Raw genomic sequence first — 24721 nt, 5'->3', positions numbered from 1 at the left:
ACAGCTCGAGTGCGACGGCTGGTGCTACGGCAGCAGAGCCCCTGTGATGTGAAGGCCAGGAGCTGGCTGCTTGCTCATCCACTCTTGGTCACCCCATGGATTACCACAGCCTATCACCAGATCATCCCTGTTAGAGGGAGACGTGGAAGACAGCCCTCCTCTGAGAGCAGGGCTCTGACTCCAGCTTCCCCTTCCCCACCAGCCGCCCCTCTGACACCACACCTCCCCAGGGAGCAGCAGGGGCTGCATTGTTTCCATCCAAGCAGCCACCACAGCCAGCTCTGTCCAGCACTGTGCTGTCCCCCAGGCCTGCTTTTACAGGAATTAAAATTAAAAAAGGTGCTGCCCTGCAACAGCCTGGAGGGAAAAATGTTAAGAAGTGCCCGTGCACAGCTCCGAGCAAGGCCCCGGCTGCAGGAGCCCCAGCACTGCCTGGCTGTACCTTCACCTCACCCCAGACTCACTGCAGGAACTGCCGAGGGGCCGCCCTGCTCCACGAGAACAAAATCTTCCCAGAGACAGAGGCAGAAATAGCCACATAGTGGCTTCATGCCTAAAACACCAGCAAAGCAGCTCAGCCTCTCATGACAGCTGCCCTGCACAGTGAAGAGACACTGATTTGTTCCTTCCTTCCATCCCAGAATCTGCCCCTTTGACTCCAGACAGAGATGAGCAAATATTTAATTAACACGTTTGACCTTTTATCAGCGCTCCATGCTGATGGCTTCCTGCACACCAGCTAGGTGTGCTTTCCTGCAGCCTGCTGCAAACCTGGAAATAGAACAGTGTTACAAGGTTTCTTCACATACCTTTGAACATTTTCTGAAACTCTGGATTTGAAAACTGAGAACATGAAAGAGTCATCTTCCATTATTATTTTAATAGCATTAAGTTTGTATCTCTTATTCCTGTTGAGTTGTATAAAAGCAGAAAACAAGTGTTACCTAGAAAATCAAAAGTCGAAGGATTCAAATCAAAACATTTTCATTCTTTTTCCTGTGCATGGTTAAAATTTTCCAGATTTCTTGTGGTAAGACAGGGTTAGAGTTGACTGAACATAAATGATGCCTCAAAATAGCTGAGAACAGAGAGCAGAGAGCATCCTGCTCCTTCTGGTTTAGCTGGCATTACCAGAGACCTCACAATGTCATTCTACCAGCCCTTATTTTCCTGATCATTGTTAAAATGCCAAAAATTCTCATGTCAGTGAGTTATTTTCAGTTTACAGGATATGCAGGTGTATGCCCTGACCCTTTCCCTTCCCCTCACCTGGCCAGAGCAGGATGGTTCAGCGAGGATTCCTCATTCAGTTAACACATCCATTATTTCAGTCTGAAGCTCAGTGTGACTTGGAGGTAATACAAAGCAGGAGAAACCTCACCTGCATAAGGGAACACTTGGTTATGTTCACAAGACATGCCCTGTATGTCACTGAGACCTATTTTTAAAGTACAGCAGCACCAGTTATATTTGATAACTATAAACATTTTATTCTTATATAAAAATATAGGAACAAAATACTATACAGAAAAATATAAAGTTAAGTCGAGATCTTGTCAGTCCCATTTAAGACAAACAGGCTCACACTCTGCAAGCCCCAGACCTTCAAAAATAAAATTATCCCGGCAGTTGAAGTGGTGGCACGTCCAGAGGCAGAGCTGTGCTGAGGAATAAGCTTCTAATACAGGGAATTTGTCTTGCAGCCTCCAACATCCTTGCAAGTTTGCTTTTGTTACACATAAAACGGAACCCAAGTCCTCCTTCATGGGCTGACCTGGAGATAAACGTTCTCCCACCCCTCAGAGTATTTACAGGAAGGTGCTAAGAGCCCACCTGGCCAGGGCACATCCCCCAGGCTGTGACCCCACCCCACGGGCTCACAGTGACACAAACCAGTGGCTGCAGCACCCTCACACAAACACAACTGGAACTTCTCTGTCACCAGCTGCGAGCTGGAAACGGTGACTTAGGGAGGCAAAAGTCAGTGAAAGCAAGCTGATGAAATCCCTGAGCTTCTACCAGTTCCTCAAAACAGAAAAAAGCCAACTCCCCTCCCCCAGACAACAAAAGCAGCCAGCATTCTTTTCCAAGGTACTGGCTGTTTCAGTACATTCCTCTCTTTAAGGAAGGACACTGTGGACTCCAGCAGCCAACAGTGTAAGAATCATCTGCCTCCTCTTTACCTGTACTTCTCCAGTACTAATTTAATTTTCCACAACCAAACTGTCCAAGTTTGCTTGCAGATGAAGCAGGAACAAGAGGAGGGAATGGAGAAGGCAGAGAATTAAGGAATTACAGTGCAAATTATATGCTCGTGGGAAAAAAAAACAAACACAAAAGAAAAAGGTTCTCTGTAGATTTTCCAAGCCTGTTCTCTCCATTGCCTCAAAATAGGGTTGGTCTCTGTCAGGGAATAAGTTCCAACTGACCCTAGACCTTCGACAGAAGGTGGGAGCGTGTTCCCCAAAGCAGTGAACTTGCTGTCACACTGTGTATCAGCAATGCCTGAGAGATGCAACATCACCACCTTTTCATCACCCACTAATCACGGCAGGACTCCACCAGAAAGTGCAGTGGGAGTCTCAGGTCTTCACGTTCCTCTTATATTATTCATTTGTAGCAGAGATTTGCAAGTCCCTGTGCTGTATTCACAGTGGAAAAAAAGTGCAGCAACACATGTTGGAGACACTCCAGGAATTATTGCTCTGCTGAGGCAGCTTGTGCAGCCTGACTAAAGAAAACTGGCCAAAGAAGAAATAAGGGCAGGCCTAAAGAGGAAGACAGAGAAAGAAAGGAATTGCTCCAGGCACCAACACATCCTAGTTCCTGCCTACTGCCAGAAAGGTGCTGTAATGGATCCTGTCTCCTGTAAGCAGCACGAGCAGCAGTTGTGTAGGGTTGATCAGCAGCATATTTGGACAGTCTGTGGCAGGTGTTGGGACAGTTCACTGCCACCTGTAGATATTCACCGCCTTCTCTGTCAGAGTAGCCAGGAGGTGGGTTTGGTTCACTTCCAAGGGGCAGATATCCAGCACAGGCAGGTCAGCTGGCAGCTTCTGCAGCAAGGAACCACTTCCAGCATCCCAGAGCTGTGGGAGGGACAGACAAGGTCAAGGACTGAAGGATTCTCTCCTCCCATTCAGAAGAGACCTTCCTCTCTCCAGAAAAGACTTTCCTCAAATTACTTACAGGACCCTTTCTCTACTTCCACACCTTGCTTGGATGGTTTTTAACAGAATCACAGCATGATGCCACCACAGCCACTCTGACCCCACTCATGAGCTCTCCTCCTCTTCCCTGTAATTTCTAAAGAGCCTGCATCCTTCCCTCACAGCACTTACCACATTAGCTACCCCACCAAGTCTGTTGCACCACTTAGAGTGCCCAGTTGTGCCAGTGTGCCCAACCCCATTCCTCTGGGGGACAAGAGGGGCTCACTGCCTACACACTTTTCAATGGATGGGGACCACAGGCCTTGGCTAAGATCGAGTCCCATGTTATCAGGAAGTTACACCTGCTACAGAAGTACAACACACCAACCAGCACAGGGTAATGTCCATGACAAGACAATTCCCACCAAATCACACTGATGCTGTGACTGATGAGGCTTCTCTCCTATGAATTGCAATAAACCCCTCCAGCACACTGAAAGGAGCAAGAGATACCAGGGCAGAATTGGATGCCTCATCACCAGCACACACAAAGATGCTCCTGTCATCCTCCGGGCTCTGGAAAATGGCATTTTTGGTCAGCAACTTGCAGGTGGGCCCAGCACTGAAAGTCTGAACCGGGTTAGAAGAACACACCACATCTTCAGAGGCCTCTGTCAGTGGGCTGCAAGTCAGTTCCATCATCACACATCTCACACATGGGTTATTTTTACCTGTGTGGTAGAAGTACAAAGGTAACCTTTGGAAAATGTACTCACAGATAGGCTTCAGCTGTAGGAATACAAGCAGCACCACCCTGCAGCTGCCTCCTTTCACCCTTCCCCAGTTCTTATGTATGTGCAGATGCTCATTGCTGTGCTGGGGACAGATGCTGCATTTCTGCTGTGCCCCCAAGCTGGTGCTGAGCTGAGCCCCAGCAGTGAGTGGCACCGAGAGCCCTGCAGAGCCCCCGTACGTACCAGGCCTGTACGTGGCCAGGCAGTGCCGTGTGTTGATCTCTGTTTGGATATCGATGCAGCCCCCGGGCTCCAGGGGCAGGTGATGGGGCCGGTAGGAGTTGCCAGCTCTCTGTTCCCAAAAGCAGGCTCCTTCCAAGGTCCCAGCCAATATCCCGCCGTAGGGCAGCGACGCCGAGGCCATGCGGGGCAGGTAGGACAGTGACACCATGGGGCACCTGCAAGGGGGACAGGCAAGAGTCAGTGCTGCCAGCTGCAGCTCTGCTGGCATCCTGCTCGCTGCTGCAGAGCTCCAGCCTCTCCAACTGCACAGCAAAGAAAGGGCCTAAGCAGGCTCTGAGATGGTCCTTCAAGCAAGGAGCCCCAGTGGCATGTCAAGTATAAATGGAATTCAACTTAACTACCGAGCCTTAGGTTTTACAGAGCATTAGACAGCACACATCAGAGGAGTGCAAATCAGTGTTTGGTTCCTGGAGTACAAGAGACAGAAATAGCAGAATCTCACACCTTTGTGTGATTTGTCCTTTCCAATTAAATACTAAACCCAGCTCCAAAACAAATTCAATTCTCCTGCTTACGCTGCACCAGTGGGTCCATTTCTGACCTATGTGTGCCTTAAAAAGAGCACAAGTGCTTGGCACCTGTGTAAGTTACACATGATACTTGTGCTAAATGTGAATTTTTGAACAAGAGTTTCACATAAACCAACTAAACCCACTGCAATTGCTGTGTGAAGCTGTGTTTAAGTTAATGCATATAAGTTGAGAGGAATGACAAATCCTTATGCCACACCTGGACTTCTGAGGGGCCAGTTCTTGGACGTGAGAGTTGGTGTCCCTCAGATCATATATCATGATAGAGCCATTGGCCAATCCAGCATAGACATAGTTTGTATCATCGAGACACCAGCAGCAGCTCCAGACAGGACGGCCAGCATTGTATGTCTGCACCACAGTGTTGGTTGCCAAGCTGCAGAAGAAAAGCAAAGTGTTGGCTGGTTGCACAGGCATCTACTGATGAGAAAAAAGCATAATTAAGGTAAGCAAATCTAGCTTTTTAAAGTCTTTAGACAGAAGCATCTCTCTTTAGACCGATTTCTCAATTAACTCCTTTACTCCAGATGTGAATCTGGAAAATCTAAACAGAATAATCCCTTGGATATTGTCAAGTGATTTATAATTCTTCCAGGCCAATGCTTCTTTTTCCAGATTGATCTTTGGAGACTGGGAGAGGAAATCTCAAAGCAGGGTCTCAGCTGCCTTACTGGCAAGAGAAAGCTAAGTTACTTTTCTGGAAACAATTAGGAGAAGCGACTGTGGTGTGATCCCGTAACACTGTGTATTCCTAAGATCACAGGGCTCATCTCTTCAGATTACATCTCTCATTAATTACTTCCCCTTTTTTTACACAAGAGGAACAGTGCTTATGCCTCAAAAGAACCAATTTAAGCAAGAGTGAGACGAGGAGTGGGTAAAGGACAGTTGAGACCACATTTATTCTGTTAATTCTTCCTTCCACAAATCGAGTTTCTAAAAAAGAGAGGAGTACATAGAGGGGCATAACCCAGAACAGCAGATGAAGCTGGTATCAGATCGGGGATTTGCAAAGGGCAGCATTGTCAACATGGGTTTTGCACACTGAGAACAGCATGAGACAGAAGACAGCACATATCAGAGTAACTCTGGATATCCTTTACAACACAGGGGCTTCTCCCTGGGGAAGGTGATTACACTCAGGACTCCAGAGAAACAAGTAATTGCTCTCAGGTGAGTATAAGGGGAAAAACTACAAGGACAAAACCGAGCTGGGGAAAGAGAGAGCTGATATCAGTTGACTGGGTCAAAACAACAAGACCAAAAAAACCCCAAACTCACAGTGCTATTTTAAACAATTGCAAGCCAGAGCAGGAGACATAAAGACATCTTGGATAATTCTTTTTCATAGGATGACTATGAAATGAGTAACTAGAGAAGAAAGATAACCAAAGGAAGAATATTCTTTCAGAGACTGAAAAAAGTATGAAGATGCTGCTGAAGCAAGCACCTAACTCCAAGACATCCTGGGATCAAGCACTAAAGCAAGAGGATCACAAGCTCGGATGCAGCCAACCAGGCAGTGAGAGGCAGATATGGGAGTCAAGTGTCTGAGCAGACACTGCAATGAGGAGCCACTCTCCAGATTAAACCATGAAAAGAATATCATCGTAATCAGTTGGAAATGTGACACATTGACTTCAGCATCAGAGGCAGCTTTGTTTACTTTTAACTAGTCTAGCAAACATTTCAACATGGTCACAGGAAAGCAACATTCTGTACATTTTTGCTGTGGGATTAAGTTCTCTTCATTGCTTCACTAGTGAGAAAGAATTGGGACTAATCAGTCAAACAACAGACACCTATCCTGCCCAACCTGACACGGACAGACAGATTGCAAAGATGTTAATTTAACTCAATAAGAATCAATCAGCCAATGAAGCTTTGAAGCAGTGTAAGATTAAGATTGAAGAGCAGCAGAGTAGCAAGAAAACACACTCATAGGCTGTAAATTCTAACAGGACCGGACACATTTTTGTCTCACTCTCTGCATAATTAGTCTCCAACCTGCTGGTTTAAGTCTCTGCTAGCTCTAGAGAGCCTCTAGCACATGCTGTTTATGAGTTTCATATCCCAGATGAATTCCATGCTCTGCAAGAAGTTTAAAATCTGAGAAGCCAACATCAGGCTGTGCAAAGAAGAACAGAGCACAAGCTAAACACCTCTTGTTTCTGCTTTATGCCGTACAAGTTCCTACACTTCACATTTCCCTGCAGTAACAGAGAGCCATGTGGACAGTACATTTCATGTCTATACATTATGCTACATTTATTCTCTCCACAGCTTGGCCAATCCATACTAAATTCCTTGTTTTCCACCGAGTTCTCCACAGGAAAACTACTACAGAGGGGCAGCTCCACAACACCTCCACCTAAAAGATGCAAACCCGTCAATAAGTCCTTCCCTCTGTTAGCTCCCACATGCAGGAAGAATACCCAGACCTGCTCTCATCTTTGCAGCATCTTTCAGAAAGCAGACTAGCAAGTGCTGCAAGACATTTCTAGCAAGACAGAACAAAATCCAGTGCAGCCAAAGCCCGTGGGGACAGGGCTCACCTGGTGAGTTTGAGAGTTCCGTCCAGAGCAGCCGAGAGCAGCAAACCATCCGCTCGAGTGCCGAAAGCCAGGCCCCGGATCTGCTTGCTGTGGATGGGGACATACTGACTGCTCTTCAGGTTGGCCAAGCTCATCATCTTAACACCACAACCTGCCACAGAAGAAAGGTAAAGCAGGTCATGGTGAAGCAGCACACACAGGACTGGCTGTTCTGTGCCAGAACCGCAGCGTCCGTCCTGTCTGAAGCCTGTGGTGGGATGAACACGTAAAAGTTATTTGCTGTTCTGGATAAGAACAAAATCATTCTTTAATTCAAATGGTAACAAGGCTAAATCCTTAAGGACCCCAGCCACCAAGAGCAAATTCACTATCAGTGTTACAATTCCTCTTACAAGGCCTGCTGCTCTTTAGGCAGCTTCTTCAAAGACACTCTTGCCCAGATAAAACCACACAGAGCAGGATTACATGGCTATTAAAGAGAACAAGTGTCACAGCAAAGAATGGTTACAGGTGAACTTAACCTGCATGCTACAAGAGTCACCACAAAGCCTCCATTCATTCATTCCTTGGCCTCGAATGCCAGAAAAATAAGATCAGTTGAATGCAGAAAACCACTTTGTTCTGCCTGGATAAGGCACATTAACCTCAAACCCATTAACCAAATAAAGTAAGTTTCATCATTCAGAAAGCATTTTGCAAATAAACACTCTCAGACTCCTAATGCCACATCTATTGCCCTGAAAAAGCAACTGGCGCTGGTCCAGATGTCAGGACACTGGCCCCTGGACATAACAGTGAGACAAAACCAGGGCTGCCCATGACTTCTTGGCTTCCTATCTCCTCTTTAGAAAACAGTGCTCCTAGCATTCATATTAAAAGGGTTTTGCTTTCGGGTTTTTGTGGAGGTTTTTTTGTTGTTGTTGTTTTTTGGGGGTTTTTTATGAGTATTGAGAAATCAGCTGCATGTGAATCAATCCACCTGCAGTTTGAGGAGCAGTGTTTCTCATTTAACCACTGGAAGCTTCTCTGCTTCTTTCAGAAGACCCACCTTTGCACAGAGTACCAGATACATGTTTTGCCTTCTTGTGGATATGGCACTCCAGCAGGAGAGCCAGAGACCCTCTGCTAGGATTCTGCCATAGAAGTGCCAGGGGAAAGGAGCTTCTTTGCTAGGCAGAAGCTACCAATGCAGGGGCAGATGAATTAGGGGGAGTGTTATGAGTGTACTCAGTTTACAAGGCACGTGCAAAGGTCAAGCAGAGAAGCAGGGAGCAGGGAGCAACAAAAAAAGACATTTAACTTTCACTTATGAACCTCCAAATCTTAACTTGTTTAATTACCAGGAATGAAAGTAGACTGTGGAGAAGGCTGTGACACCACAAGGCAGCTCATGGAGTCACAGTATGCCATCACTCGGCAGTTCCCAGCCTGAGACACCAGGAGAACCTTTTCCAGGTGGTACTTGCGCTGGCTCTGGCTGGAGGGGAGGCTCCCTGGGAGGCAGGGGCGGGACCTGCCGGGCTGCTGCGAAGTGCTCACGTTGTGCTGGGCCACCAGAGCCTTCAGCTCCTGCAAAGACAAAACCCCGAGAGCTTTAATGCGTCACCAGCGCCGTAACCTGCCGTGCTACCTGCTCCAGAGGCTCCAAGTGTACTTGTTCTCAGACAAAGGGGGGGAAATATGGTCCCATTTCCATGCTGTTCCTGAAGGGCTGCATTTCTAAGCCCGTGGCCTGTGACAGTGAGCAACAGAAGCACTCAAATGCTACGCAAGTCCTGGCAGAATGTACTCAAAGTCTGTTATTGTATGTATTACACCCTGTGAAAGAGAGGACTCTTGGGCAACACATAAAAGCCGGTACCAATTACCAGATCAATGCTGTCTAGAAGAGAATGAACTGCCAAGTATTATGTGCTGCTAAACCACAAGAGAAAGTCAATTAAAACCATTTTCCAGAATTTCCAGAATACCCCATAAAAAAATAAAAGCCCGAGTTTCAACATAAAGGGCATTGCAGGAAACAAGTCAGTCTATTTAATGACGATGATCCTGTTCTTGTAAACCCTGGGCAGCAAATTCCAGGAATGACACAACTCTCAAGAGCTCCAGTCCTGTTTTCCACCACCTCCTCCCCCCTTCTTCCTCCACCTCAACTGATGAATGCTCAAGGATGCTCAGCAAAGGCATGGCCAAGAACAGCTTCCACGAGCAGCAAGGTATTCCTTGAGTTCCTTTTTCCACAGAGATCATCAGGGGTGAGGTGGGAATTCAGGTAGTGGCACTGACATATTGTGAGTCACCTAGAAGTGCACCCTCCCCAAAAGCATTTTGACCATCTTTTATCCAAGGTCAAAACCAGATGGTACAGAACCCCAGGGACATTTAGGACAGAGGGTATACATAAAGAAAATTGCTACTTGCTTTCTGTTGTCTGAGCAACGCAGATTAGGCTTCAAACACTATGTAATCTTTAAACAATTAAGGGCCACAAGAGTGATATTATGAATATATCAGTAATTGCAAGTCAGCCTCAATACTGAACCAGCCACCACTGCTTAACTCACATCGAAGCAGAGGCAGCAGTTTTCAAAGAGGCAAGATCAAAGATCAAGCTCTACATTAATTGTTATCAAGACCTCTAACTTTTGGAAACTGCTCAAGAGGAGAGCAATTCTGACACCTTACAGACGTCTGATCTGCTTTGCATCAAGCACATTGCAAATTCCTCAAGGGAACATAAAAATTAAAAACAAAATAAAAATTGAAGCTGAAGTCTTGAGATGATCCCATTGGAGTGAGCAAGACAAAACAACCTGGGCAAGGAAGAAGGGGTGTGGGGGTTGCCAGGATGCTTAAGATGGGAGCTACAGCTTCAGGCTTAGAGTAAGCACTCAGTGAAAACACAGGTAACTTAGAAGAAAGTTACTTTTAATCAAAAATTTAATAAACTCATTATTTCTAAAAGGGGGATGGAGGCAATCACCACTGAGGATCAGAAGAGATTAAAATTATTTGTTCCTCTGGGGACCTTACGAAACTCTCCCTGTCACCTGCACTCAACATTCAACTTTTACACAAGTTATTAAAAAGGAAACCAGGCAATTAAAATCACAAAGACTATTAGTACAATGTTTATATTTAAACACCATGGACAAACCCAGCAGAATCAGGAAGTCTGACTGGAAGCACATTACCAAGGTGATTAAAAATGCTGCACTCCAGACGAATTCCACTAATTGTGCTCAAAAGAACATTCTGTTGGTAATGTAAAGCTACACCTTCCTTTAGATGCTTTGCAGAGTTTTCCTGATGCCCAGTGTTAACTAAGGGCCTTGAGGGCAGACTCCACTCTCTGCACATGCTATGACTGTCTCTAAATTTCAGCTTGCCCTTGCAGTGATGAATGAACACAGTCACACAGGTGGGGAAACAAAAGGCTGTACAGCAGAAGTCTTCCTGAGGAGCGTGCATGAGAAGTAGAAGCAGGAGAGCACAATGAATAGGAAAGGAAACCCACCAGCTGCAATAAATTCAGAACAGTTTTGAGTGTTAGGTTACAGCCTTAATAGCTGATATGAAGCTTTAAAGACAAAGGCAGGTATCAGATGTCACTCTGGCTGTCTCCCACAGACCTCTTAGAAAGGCCACACCTGCCACCTCGGCTGCACAGCCCCAGTGCTGCACCAAAGAGAGAGAAACACAGGGCAGGACAACCTCCAGCTGTGGTGCAGCACTGCAGCCATCCCACCTTCCCCCCTCCTTTGGGGCTCAGGTTCAGATTCAGGCTAAGGGACGTGGAGCATTTTTACCTGGCTTAACTACAAGCAACAGCAATGAAATATCAGCTTTTACTACCCCAGACATCAACTGGAGGTGAACACAAAGATCATAGAGATGGACAAAACCATTAGCCTAATTTCTTTTCTAGAGGTATTAGATACACAAGTTTTTATTGATATTTTGCCATCCAATTTTTTTGGATGCTCTGAAAATCCTATTTTAAAAATGCTTTTCCATTACATTGAGCAATATAAACTAATCTCTGCAAGGCTCACAATTACATTTGCTTTCTTCTCCACAGCAGCCTGCAGTCTCCTGTTGTTTCCCTGCTAGTCATCCCTTTCCTGCTCCATATCCAAACAGAGCTACTGCTTCCCACTTGCAAAAATGAATCTCCTATCCCAGCTGATCAGTGGTATTAATGCCAGAAGCCAGAGATGGTTTGCTGATCATTAGCTAACTTTTACTGGAAACGTTGGCAGATTCAGGAGGAGTCCTGCAGTAGCTCACATCCGGTTCCCAAGTTCTTTCTGCTGCCAAAGGAAAAACTTTAGGTAAAAGTAAGGTGTCAGTAGCACTGTTTCCAAAAGGCAAGCCTGAACCTGCCACACAGGATGCAGAACACAGCTCAGCACAGCCCACACTCCAGGTTTACATATGGAAACACTGCTGAGGGCTTTCTTCCAGAGCTTTAGTTAGCTACCTCCCCTCAACTTCCTTTCCTCATATATTTTCATATAGCTAAAGACTTAAAAACCATCCATGTCCAAGTGTCAATCATGTTACATACCTCAATAACAAAGCACAGTGGACAAGGTGGTTAATGGACAAGAGCAGTGAAAAACACACACAAACCTAAGAAAAGGTCACAACTAGAGCCATGACTGCTGCTGGGGCACAGCTCAAGAGCATTGGCAAGAAAAAAGGGTTCATGATGGCTTTTGAGGGGAGTCCACACCCTGAGCAACCCAACCCTACACTGGAATCACCCCACTAGAGTTGGGACAGAAATCTCCAGGGGTCCCTCCTAACCTAAATGCTTCTATGCAAGTAGTTTCTTTACTACATGACTTCTCATAAAACAAGAAGTTCATTAGGCACATGCTTAAAATATCATTGAACAACTTAAAGACTTATTCCAGACTTCCTGCTGATTTTTCTTTTTTGCTCCCCAGCAAATTGTTTTACTTTCAGTTTACTCATAGTATAAACAAGCACCTTAAAAATTGCTTCCAGCATTTGCATTAACCACTACAGGACAGTGATGAATGCAGTATAAATACTGAAACAGAGCTTATAGAACACAGGGTACTTAATCTTTATAACATGTGACTTCAACTCGGTTAGACTGGATACTCTATCATTTAACACCAAATGAATTGCAGGAGAACATTATGGACCTGCACTTTTATCTTATTCGCATTTTTCTTAAGCCAAAGCTTGAAGTGGACCAATTTTCTTATTAGTGCTGATGAGCATACAGCTCCATGCAGGCATTTAGGTGATTTATAAAGCCTTATCTTACATCAGGCAGGAAAACATCAGCAAAGAGGATGGTGTTTAATGTACAGATATGAATAGCCAAGGCTACAAAGAAATCCATGAGTAAAGGAAAGCATAATATTAAGTGGGTTACTAGACAGTGAGAGAATAGATATCATCTATTCATATAAGTTAAGGTAGCAAACTGGCAATGAAACAGGCTCATGGAAAACTCAGCACTGGTGGAACATGCCAGCTAATTCCCACTTGGCAGCACCAGTAGAGTCCACAACTTATAGGAATCCTGTAAGAGCAGCTGGGATGGGTTACAAAGTACCTCAGTATTGCACAGGCCAGAAAGGAAGCAGTTTAGCAACTGGTCATTTATTGTTAGTAATTTGCATTCTAAGAGGGCAGAGGTGCCTTTCAGCAGCTGCTCAGTCCGTGCATACAGCCTCCCCTACTGACAGGCCAGCTCCCAGGGGACCAGAAGGTGCTGAACTAGAATGTTGACTGACTCAAAAAAAAAAAAAAAAAAATTAGGTTTTTTTTGTTTTGTTTTCTCTTGATTTTGCAAATGCACACCTCTTGACAAACTGCTTCTCAAAAAATTATTCTTGAGAATAATTACTGATAATTGGTCCTATTACAGGTTTACTGTAGAGATTTTTCAAAGCTTCTTCTGATGCAACTACAAGAAAGATGAGGAGAATAAGTCTGGTTCTCCATTACCACGCCTTTCCAGGCACCACAAAACCTGAAGACGATCCTGCAACATCAGCAGCCAAACAACTCTACTGCTAGGCTGCAGCTTCAATTAAGTCTTAAATGCACAAAAAATAAGTCAGTGTTATGTAGCACATACCTCAATATGCCAACCTGAGATATTCACCAGCCCAGGATGATTCACCAGCTGAGTTTACTAAATCTTTCTGCTCATTAAAACTGGAAGCCTGTGTTTTCTCCTCCAAGGGAACGTGCAAAAACAGGTTGAAGCAAAAGGGAATCCTTTGTGTATAAATATCCTGAGACTCACCTGAACTTGCCTGCGGAGTTTGCTGCATTCATCTGTCAAAACCTGGAGCTGGAGACGGCTCTGCGCAGATTCCAGCTCTGCCTGTCGCCGCAACATCTTCTCCTTTTCTAAAGAGCTGGAGGAAGAGGAGAAAAGCAACCCTTAGGACTAGGTATTATCCAGGATGCTCCTCTGGGCTGTCAACACCTGTCCTCTGACTTCATCCCACCTGAAGTACTGTTCAGGCAAATCCACAAGTGACAGCAAACCTGGTACCACACTCATCCAGCACCCTCACCTCGAGATGTGCAGTTATGCAATTGCTCTGAATGACTCACTCAAGTATTGTTCCATAGGAACAACAGCCTTTCTCCTCACCATCTTCAAAAGTACTAATTTAGTAGGGAAGGGTGAAAGAGAAATCAGGTTTTCTTTCCCCTAAGAAACACTTCAGCAAATCCTATGTCATCAATGTCCATGTAATACACTGTGTCAGTAATAACAGAAGTCAAAACACAGCAAAATTTTCAAGCTTGTCTCTACTATCAGTAACTAATCTTGTACTTCAAGAAAATATAACTGTAACAGAAACAGAACAATACAGAGAAATTCTCTGTGAATACTCATTTATAAATAAGCCACACTTACTACCTCACCTTGAGCCTAAAAGTGCATACACACCATTTAGCAGCAGCAGTTTTGCTAACTTACTTAACTCCTTTTTCATACAGGCTTATATGAAGGGATAGTTAAAGAGGAGGAAGAAACACCAGTACTCCTTAAAAATAGCTGTACATTTAGACTATAATGTTGACCACTGCATGCTGCACTTTAAAAGCTGCAATATTCCAGTTATTTCAGTAGTTCATGTGCAGGGAGCTGTAGCTTGCCTAAGTATTTTCCAAATGCACAGACCTAGCCTTGCATGTTCACAAAGCACAGAATTCTGTCATTTCCATATGGCTTTTTCATGTGATATTTTTCCTGCAGAAGAAACAACTGAAATGCTGTATTTAAGCATCACAAACACATTCTTTACACAAGTACCCAGGGCCTGAAGGCTGGTGGTTTTTACTGAATGTGAAGAACAAACCCCACGATCTTATACCTAATTCAAGGCTACATGCAAACAATACTGATGCAGGCACACACACATCCCTGCTCCAGTCATGGCTGTGTGCCACCAAGCAGCCACTGCCAGCAGCTCCATGACCCACAGGCAGTCACTGCTGTCTGCCTCACAACAAAAACAGGAGGCAGAGGAGGGGCAGGGCAAGGGGGAAGGGCTGCAGCGAGATTGAGACACAAGCAGCACTCAGACGACTGGCTCTCCAGGAGAGATAAAATGTAAACACCCAAATGCCTTCTGTGCTTTTGAAAAAAATCTTAACATGTTGTTTATTTTGCAGTGTCAATCCAGTAAAAGCAGCGTGACCCTTCTAAAGGTACAGTTGAAACACCATCAAGCAGTGTCAATCTGGACAGAAGAGAGATTTTTGCCTTCATGACCCTTACTCCTCAATCATTTCTGCTCAATAATTACCAGGATACTGAGGTTTCTGTTGAAAGACTGCCTTGAAATAACAGTGGTATAGTTACAGACACGTGAAGAAACCTCAATTAAAATCTATTCACCACAAGATTCAGAAGAACTCTGATATCTGCAGCCTTTAATTTCAGAACAGTATCTGTGACAACATCTTACTGAAAAAAAATTCATCCCCTGCTTTTTCTTTTTTCAATGCAAAGTCTACATTTAAGTTGGAAGGGGAAGTAGAGTCATAGTTATGCTTGCTGACCTTTTGTAAGTAAAGCTACATGAAGAATTTGACAAAGCAAGATGGGAAGTCATTCATATGAGTGACTACTCTTTAATGTGTGCAGAAAAGATGGCAGAAAAGGTCAGCTATTCACCCCTTGCATTCCCAACTATGCCTCGCTCTTCCCACCTAATGATGAATTAGCAATATACAGCTTTTTGGCATCAACTCTGCATGTCCTCCCATGATAACATTTCAGGATACAGCCCAAGATAGCTTTTGCTGTTTCAGGGCCACAAAATGCAAACTTGAGAATTCTGTTCCAAAAGAAAATTAAGACAGGTGCAACACAGCAAGGCCTTGTTGTTTTTTAAGCCAGCCATACTCCTGATAAACCTCGAGGGAATGCACAAATTGCTTTAGAAGACAACAGAGGAAATTAAAGCATGAAGCAGAAGCCAGAGTGCAGCTTCCAGTACCTTCTCATGCGCTCCTGCTCACTGGTGTCCAGCGCCTTCAGAGTGCGGGCGTACAGGACCACGATGTCCGAGCGCTTGGCTTTCCTGTTGCACTGAAATAAAAGACAAGCTCAGGTCACCTACAGGAACTTAACTATTCAAACTGTGCATCCCTAGCAAAATTTTTGGAAAATCCTTATAGCTTTGAAGGGAGGGGGTGTCTACGGGACGACGAATCCACAAACATTTACACGGCGTGTTTGCAAGACACTCGCCCAGACAGACACCAGAGCTCTAGTTGGGGCTTCAACAATAGTTTAGGTCACATATCCTGTTGCACCTTTAATAATCCATCTCCTTGCTTCCCATTAAATTTATTCTGCTAACACACCAGCAATGCAGCATCGTCAGGTAAGTTCCTGGGATGAAATAAAACAAAATCAAACAAAGACAGGGGAAGAAAAAGCATCTAAACCAAAACACCAGCCCAATCCCTGGTTTGAAAACACCAAGATGGGCTGTTTGTCCAACAGACAAGGATTTAGGAACCCCTGAGCACACTCCCAACTCTGTTATTTCTGTACTAATCAAACCCTACAGGCACAAATACATAAAAGCATTCCAGTGTGAGCACGAAACACTGGCATCCCACTGATTTCAGTGACACATGGGGAGTCAGATATTTCAATTATTTTGTGCATCTAGCTGCAATGATTTAATACTTTAGATTCACCTTAAAAAGAAGGGATAATAATACTCCCCTCTCAAGTCAGGAACTGCAGATGCCATAATTTCCTCCAAGCTTACTGTTTCACAAACACACTTTGTTGATCGGAAAAGAGGCGGTGAATACTTAGATCAAGTAACCTCTGCTGAACATTAAATTACTATGTGTGCTTCAAATGCAGACTCCTCTATTATTTAGTAGCACGAAGATATCACAGGCAATAGTTTCAGATCAGACAACCCCCCTCCCTTTGGAAAGAGCTGCCTTGCAGAGCAGTAAGTGGCTAAGACAGTTTTCCTGGCAGCCAGCAGCTGTCACTGGCAGGATCAGGAATGCTGCAATTTCACAGTAACTTGCACTCAAGCCACTTAGTATACAGAGCACCATGCCCAGCAACTCTGGGCTATTCAACCAGAGAAGGCCCAGTCACAAAGGACAGCGACTGAAAATGAGGGGAAGGGGATTTTGCTGCAAGGTTCTCTCCAGAGTAAGTTCTCCCAGGAATTTTTTAGTAATTATATCACTGGAAGAGAAAGAGGGAGCAAGCACTCCTTGTGAGCTGTTAGGGTTCAAGAAGAAAGCAGTCACAAATTTCCAAAGGCTAAAGATGTCGGGCAGGTCTCTGAGAGTACTCTCTGGGCCTGGAGTGGGGAAAGAAAAGCTTACACAGAATTGACAGGGATAAGAAAAATCAGCTTTGGGCCTTCACTATGGCAACAGTGATTCTTTAGGTTTAATCACAACGCAGGTCAGTAGGAAGTTTCTTGTTGAGAGAAGGGAATCCTGCACAAAGTCAAGCAAGAATACAGAAGCTCTCAAAATGACAAAGCCAAAGAAATCCTGGGCTTCCAGCCACCAAGTCGGAAAAAGGCAGAACTGAATCCTATTTACAAGGTACTCATTGACCTATTTTTTGTCAACATTCCTTTCTGGAGAAAGCACGTCACAGACAGAGAAGTGCAGACCTCATCGAAGGAGATCAGTATTAACCATGGAAAGAAAGCTGAAAAGAGCACCTTCAAAAGTTGATTTACCACTTGCAAGTGGACATTAAAGGATGCAACTTAGTTCTCAGTTCACTTTCTGCAAGTCTCCTAAACAACCTGGTCCTCCTAAAGGCTGCAAAAGCAGATCAGTTCAAAACAGAAGATTAACCAACTGAAAACTAGACTTTAAAGTCCCTTCCAACCCCAACCATTCTGTGGTTCTAAAACAGTTCTCAGACAGATTTCTTGTCCAATAACATATTCTCTAAGGTGAGTTAATTGCTTCTAAGAATCTGCTACTTCCACTCCAGGTGGTCCTCTCCAGGTCTTTAGTGGGGTGTTATGAAACCATTTACAGGTTTAGCACTTGCAGTCTCAAACTTCTGCATCTCCTACTCACAAATGCTCGACTTCGGGGAGAAAACCCAAGTCATAACTCATCCTTTAAAGCAGTGCTAGTTGTTCCTGGCCTAGTAACATCAAAATAATGGTGGGGTTTGTTATTTCTGACAGCAGCTTCACACAGCAAGCAGCTGTACCAGTTAAGGGTGAGTGCTCCTGCAGCATAATGTACCCAACAGCAAGTGCTTTCCAGTGCACATTAATGCCCATTTTACCTGAGGGCACTTCCCTGCCTGCCCCCTGAGCCACCTCTCAATGCAGGTGTAGCCAAAGAGGTGCCCACAGCGCAGTGCTGACAGCCGGTGCTCCCCGGCGTTGGTCCACTGCTCAAAGCAGATAGCACAGGTGTCTCCTTCCTCCTCATCCAGCCGTGCTGCAGGAACTGAGGGCTCCACTTCCTTCAGAGGAGTTCTCTAGGATTAAAAATTAAAAAAACACTGTTTTAGAAATGCAGCATTTATCATATATCATCTGTCTCCAAAAGCATTTAGTTCACCTTACCTGCTTTTGCTGGACTTCAGCCTCTTCATCTTCCTGGCTTCCATGTTCTGCAGAAGCTTGAGACAAAGCTTGAGGCATCTCTGCTTGGGCCTGACTGGAAGCTAAAGAGAGCATTGCTTAAATGAACTGATACCTTATGGGAGAAAAGGAGTTCTCCTGCTTTGATGTGAAAGCACTGGGGGATGGGTTAAGCAGTGCAACAACAGCACAGGTTACATACAAAGTTTGACATCAGTGCCCTGGACACTGTCTGTGTGCAAGCCCTTCACATCAACAGTAGTGCTAAAGAACTTTACATTTTCTTTTACAAAAAGCAAGAGAATTTCAGTGAAAAAGGAGAGGTCTTCAAAGGACAGCAATTGCTATCAGAATTTTCTGATCTGCATGAAACAGAGCTGGTCCACACTCAGGCTCATTTAAGGTTATATCCCTGCATCATTACGCCCTGAGAAAGACAGACACCAATATGCAGAAGTTGCTCTGCCAAGGGATCTAAGCACGCATATTTCATGTGCCAAGAAAGCATTTCCTGCATGCTGGCTGTCCGTTCACTCTGACTTAAGCAGTTTTCCAGCTGGTAATTGTCTGAACTACCAATTCTGCTGGGCTGTGTGTTTTTGTGCTGGGCTCAGTCAGCCTGTCTGTTGAGGCATGGGTGCATAAAATGTGTGGATCACCACCACAAACATACTGGAAAGGGAGCAGAAATCACTGCCTCCCCTCTAGCTCCTGATCAAACAAGAGTTATTAATCACATTTAGTAATCAAGGCAGATATTTTCAATGCAGTGGAGGTATCCCCTAACCCTGGCTAATGTCAATAAAGTTTTCAGCCTCTGCAGTTCTGGGCTGTAAGAGAAGACAGTGGCTTATATAAGCCAAGGGAATTCCAGAAAATCCAACAGAGAGCATATGCTCACACAATATTGTACAGCACTTAACAGCTTGAGCTCCTGTCACATGTAAGACTAGCCCAGAATGGATCTGTTCAGAATACACCTCATAGATGTACCCTTACAAAAAAGGTAACAAGGTGGGCTGGCCAATTAAAACCAAAAGTGAATGCAGAGAGTGAATCATAAGGACATTTCTTAGAGACTGAAGTAAAAAAAAAAATAACCTTGCTCTTGTATTCTCTGGGTATCAGTAACCTTGACTAACAAGTAAACTATTTGTCACTCTTACATAAACTGTGCATGTTCACCACAAACAATGTCACTGAAGTGTGTGGCAGGCTGTGAACATGAGTTTGGATAAAGAATTGTGAGCCAGAAAAAGATGAGGAAAGAAAAACACGAAAAAACCAAACCACACCTCCATCTCCTCAGCTAAGTGTCACAAGAAGTTACAGGAATGCAAAAGAAAACTCTAAACCAGAGCAGACTAAAATCTCAAATAATTAAATACTGAATCAGACCCTTCTCTGAAAGCATTGCTGATCTCCAAACTGCGACCTGATGTCTTCAATAATGCTCCTTGATAATATATAACAGCGGGAACAGGGCAAGCAATAATCTCCAAATTTGAAGTTATAAATAATCCTGGAAATGTCCAGAATAAGTAGCAGCCTGAAGACAGCAAAAAAGATTGTATCTAACACTACAGTAGCAATCACCCACTGCTGCTGCTGCTGCTCTTGGGAACTGCTTGCCAGAAAGCTGTGTGGCAGCAACCTGCTTCTGTCAGCTCTGGGCACGGTGATCTCTGAGCACCGTCTGCTGTGCAGCTCCAAAGGATTTCCCCGCTGAGTTTTCAAACAGCAAGAAGAGTGTCTGAAATCAATCTCTACACGGCTCAAATACAGCACAAACCTCCTGAGGTCGCTGCTGGAGGTGTCTCCTGGGCTGGAGCCTCCACTGCCTCCTCCTCCTCCTCAGCAGAAGAGCTGCTGTCAGAGTCACTCCCTTCTGCTGTTTCGTCTGGGCTCTGCTCCTGGTTGTCCCTCGCGAGGCGCGAGGGCTCCGGGCGTGGAACGGGTCCTGCAGCTGGCTCTTGGGTCCTGCTGAGTTGAAAGTAATGGTCCAATGCTGCCCTGAGCCCAGAAAAGCAAGAAACAAAAGTCACAGTTATTTTCAGGTAATTTCAGGTAAGCTAAAGACTCACCATGTTTCTCCATGATTGTTTGCAGTAAAGTTCCCAGGCTTTGACTGCAGCAGGGACACATCACAGCTATCAAGTCAGACCTTCTCTGGTAGGGGGGAAATCTCGTGCAATAGCCCACTTTGTGAACAACCAGCAGGATCAGCAACAATTCATTTTGCTCAGCTCAAAGAAAATCTGCTGCTCGTTACAATGATATTGCCTTCTTTTGGGGGGGGGTTGGAGAGGAGGAAAGCAAAGTAAATATCCTTCAGCCTGAGGAACTCATAATCACTCTCTCCAACCCCAACTCAGTCCTGGTTCCTGCAGCCATTGGTGCAAGGCTTGTATCAGAGTCACATTCCATTGACTACTTTGTGCCTAGTCTTTCTGCCTTCCCTCTTCTTTTCTACTGGAACTTCATGCCTGGATAGAAACACCCTCTCCACTCCCCCCATCAGTTCAGCTATCATCTCAATTATCCTTCAGATTCAAAGAGTTTTTTGGGTTGCCTTATAGCCCTGAGAACTACAGTGACCTTCACATGCAATCCCAGGGCAAACATACAGTTCTGTTTAATTAACTGGGAGGAGAGAAGCTCTTGGTCTCACTGAATTTAAAGGCAATGCTTCAGTTAATTATAATTTCACCCTTGGCATTTACAAAAGCTACAAAGATGAGACAAAAATCAAACAAACCAGAAACTGGGATTTTTTTCTAGCTGCAGAGCATCCCCTTTTTCATCATCACCTTTTTAATCCAATGCAAATGGTATTAAACACAGAATATTTTTTCTTTGTCTGAAAAAACACAAGGATGACGTGAAAAAAAAACAAACCAAAACCAACAAAAACAACCCTACAGAAAAATATCAGTTTATATGTTTGTCAAAGTTTCTGCAGCAATTGTCACCAGAAAATGTAATCAGGCAGTCCCCAAATCAAAGGTGAAATGCAAATCAGAGCACAAGCTCCACTGAGCTAAGTGCTGGCTGGAACTGCTGAGAGTCAGCACTGCTGCAGGAAGCACTGGCAGGAATCTGGCTGTGCAGGGGGAACGATGCAAGCAGAAGCTCTGCAAGGAAAATGGAAAGTGTAGAAGGGCTCAGGACTTAACACCACCACTGCCAACGTATGAAACAGGGGGATTCACTTAACAAAAGCGAAGACCCTGCCAGAAGAGACCAGAAGTCGCTGTGTTACTACTGAGATTAAAAGGCAGGTGAGGTGCCCTGAATTTGGCCACAGACACACACTGGGCTGGGCTCTGTAAGCCAGGAAACAAGGCAGTTTTGAACTGAGGCTGGACTTGATCAGAGTGCAGTTTGAACCCAGTTTCATCTCTGCTGTACCTGGCACTGACTGTCCTTTGGGAACCACCGACTCTGTGCTGCCTGCGAGCTCTCCTCGCCTGCGGGCGCTGTGTGAGCTGAGGCACCGCCAAGGGCTGACTCGGATCCAGCGTCCCTTGGAGCCTCTGCAGCCCCCTGAGGGCAGGACTCAGCGGCGGGTCAGGCCCTGCAGCTGCTTCCCTTGTTGTACCAGGGCTTGGTGTGACAACAGCGTCGTCAGCAGGAAGAACTGCAGCGCTGCCTCCTCCGTCACCGGGAGCGTGGGACGACAGCCCTGCATGGCCAGAGGGCTCCGTGGGAAGCGTCCTGAGGTTCTCCTCTGGGTAACCAGCCACTATTTGGAGATCAACTTCCATCTCTTCTTGAGCCATTTCTGCAAAGAATTGAAGAGAACTAGTATTTATTTGCAAGTGTGGACCCTACTTCTAACCTGCTGGTAGCAAGAACCAGGTGCAGCAGTCAGTGACTACAAAAGCCTTTAGAATTCAGAGCAGAGAGAAAATTTGTCCTTTTGCAACAGAACAAAACCACCACAAGTCAATACATGTAAATGAGCTGGCATAGCAGGCAGCACCCTCCCACAGTCCTGGGCTCCAAGTTTGTGCCTCAACAGCACCTAACACCAAAGGCACACTGCAAAGTCAACTTAAATAAGCATTTGGATGAATATGGAAAGTTATGGTTTTCTTGCTGGCATCATTTACTTGCCAGTAAATTCATGTGGATCTTGGAGAAGAGAATTTGGAAATATTTGAGATACTCTCCCTGGTGAGCATCACAAGCACTGGCAGACACAGCCAGAAACAAGCTCTACAATGCAGTCCTGTGCTGCACTGCCCAGGAGGTGGCTTCACTGTCAAGGTTCTCTGAATAAAATTCCATTACAGTAGCAGATCAGCTCACTGAGCAGCCCTTCAGGCATTCACCAACACCAGGCAAACCCAGAAAGGGCATCACAGCAGAACCCATGACTATAAATGAGACATTACAGGTACCAAGTTACCCGCAGCACCAGGATTTGTGGATCCACATTCAGCCCGAGGCCAGATAAACATGAAATTTGCAGTAGAACTGTACCTATGTTATTAAGGATGTCTGTCCTGCCAACATCTTTGGGATATGGATTTTAGATTGCCTCCTAAACAGGAGTACTACCTTAGGTTTTGAAGAAAAACAGAGGAGACACAGGCTGTGCATTATTAATTCTTATGCTGCTGTCAGGCACCAGATTAGAGCCCTTTGGTCACACTGTTCCATGCAGATCTGTGATGACCCACCCTTAAGGGGAAGGAAGTCTTACAACACAAAAAAGTCCAAGATTATTTCATTAACTGAACAAACAGATGCACCAAAAGCCCACAGAAGTCATTTATTGGAAGAGGTGTGTGGATTAAATTCTGGAGGCTGCTGAATGTAATTCGCATTCTCCAAAAGTCCTTAAGCCATCATAAACCTGGAAGGCTTTGGGGATTGCAGACCTTTAGCATTATTTAGGAGCCAATAGCACACACCAAAACTTACCCATCTAGGCACTGTGCTCTGTTGAGCAAAGGCTGCTTTTAGTACAAAAATAGCTAGAAAATTTATACAGGAATTACTAGAGGGGGACATACTAGTGCTCAAATATTTTTATAGACCTTTGAAGAAATTCTAACTTATGAGTCATTTCGTAATTCTCATCCTAATTACCAATTCAGCCTAAGCTAGGCCAAAAATAGATGTTAAATGCCACCTCCTACCAGAACAGCTGCATGGCCAAGATATGATAATATTCTATGGTCAAGTACTGCATTTCTAGCACTGTGCTCATGTTGGTGATGGAATTCCCACCTACAAGCATAAAACCCCCTTTACTTTCACCATGCAGTTTCATAGAATGGGGTTGGAAAGGACTTTAAAGCCCCACCCCTGCCCCTGCCATGGGCAGGGACACCTTCCACCAGAGCGGGCTGTTCAAGGCCTCATCCAGCCTGGCCTGGAACACTGCCAGGGCTGGGACACCCACAACCTCCCTGGGCAGCCAGTGTCTATGTAACCGTGAGACTTAAAACACAACGATAATACCAGAAACTTTTCACCATTTAATCTTGGAATTTTCCAGAAAGGAGCCAAGGCCAGTGCTTCCCCCAGCCTGCCGGGCAGTCCCGGGGAGAGCCCCCACAAGGGGGGGGCTCCACAAACAGGCGCTCCTGGGCCCAGACGAGACAATTCCCCGCGCTTACAAAGCTTGGGAAGCGACGCCACCGGCAGGCAGCTTCCCCTCGCGGGGGGCACCCGGGCCCCGCTCCGCACCTCCCGCACGGATCACCCGCACCTGCTGCAGCACAGGCAACCAAAATCCACCCCGAACACCTCCCAGATGAACCACACGCTCCACAAGCGGGGTTTTACTGCAGGCTTGTCACAGGGCTCGCGCAGTGCAGCGACGAACCGGTCACACGAAGGGCGCGGGACGTTCCCCCTCCCGCAGCCGCAGGCAGCCCGGGGGGAACGAGCCCGGGGGGGGAGCGTGCTGTGCCGGGGGGAACGAGCCCGGGGGGGGAGCGTGCTGTGCCGGGGGAAACGAGCCATGCTGTGGGCACCGGCTCGGGGGAACAAGGCATGCCGGTGAAGCGGGACAGGGACTAGAACCGGGACCAGGACCCGGATTAGGGGACCGGCCCCCCTCGCTCACCTGCCGCCGGGCCGGGCCCCACCGCCCGCTCGAGCGCCGCGCCGCCCCGCCCCACTCGCCCTATTGGCTGCCCGCGACCTCCGCGCCAGCTTCTATTGGGTGAGCCCGACCTAGTTCCGCCTTCTCATTGGCCAGGCGGTCTGTCCGTCTGTCTAATGGGACGGGCGGTGACGAGGACGAGCGGCGCGGAGGAAGAACCTGCTCTGATTGGTCAGAGAGCCGAGGGAGGGCCC

General features: G+C 45.8%; 1 protein-coding gene across 2 annotated transcripts; it reads right to left on the bottom strand.

Annotated features, from left to right (window-relative positions):
* Window positions 1-967: 967 nt before the first annotated feature.
* RFWD3 (ring finger and WD repeat domain 3) lies at window positions 968-24571 on the bottom strand. 2 transcript variants are annotated; one of them, XM_064670685.1, is made up of 13 exons: window positions 24489-24571; window positions 21815-22187; window positions 20196-20416; window positions 18386-18486; window positions 18100-18297; window positions 15791-15882; window positions 13573-13687; window positions 8615-8843; window positions 7275-7425; window positions 4919-5095; window positions 4130-4344; window positions 3666-3883; window positions 968-3089 (listed from the first exon to the last, which is right to left on the bottom strand). In XM_064670685.1, the coding sequence occupies exons 2-13, from the start codon at window positions 22183-22185 to the stop codon at window positions 2946-2948; spliced, it is 2232 nt and encodes a 743-aa protein (XP_064526755.1). In that variant the 5' UTR covers window positions 22186-22187; window positions 24489-24571; the 3' UTR covers window positions 968-2945. The 2 variants fall into 2 exon arrangements, with proteins under 2 accessions (XP_064526755.1, XP_064526753.1); XM_064670683.1 differs by having other exon boundaries at window positions 3666-4344.
* Window positions 24572-24721: the final 150 nt, after the last annotated feature.

The sequence above is a fragment of the Pseudopipra pipra genome, chromosome 14 (genome assembly GCF_036250125.1).
Source record: "Pseudopipra pipra isolate bDixPip1 chromosome 14, bDixPip1.hap1, whole genome shotgun sequence".
NCBI lineage: Eukaryota > Metazoa > Chordata > Aves > Passeriformes > Pipridae > Pseudopipra > Pseudopipra pipra.
The sequence above is the reverse complement of the archived record's forward strand: the minus strand, read 5'-3'. Positions and strand labels throughout refer to the sequence as shown.

Bases quoted from the DNA above. Each gene is read 5' to 3' on its own strand.
- RFWD3 (XM_064670683.1), bottom strand. From the start codon at position 22,185: ATGGCTCAAGAAGAGATGGAAGTTGATCTCCAAATAGTGGCTGGTTAC. The intron at 15,883-18,099 runs GTAAAATGGGCA...CTTTTATTTCAG, and splicing joins AGGCAGGGAAGTGCCCTCAG to TGCAACAGGAAAGCCAAGCG. The intron at 8,844-13,572 runs GTGAGTCTCAGG...TTGTCTTTGCAG, and splicing joins AACTCCGCAGGCAAGTTCAG to GAGCTGAAGGCTCTGGTGGC.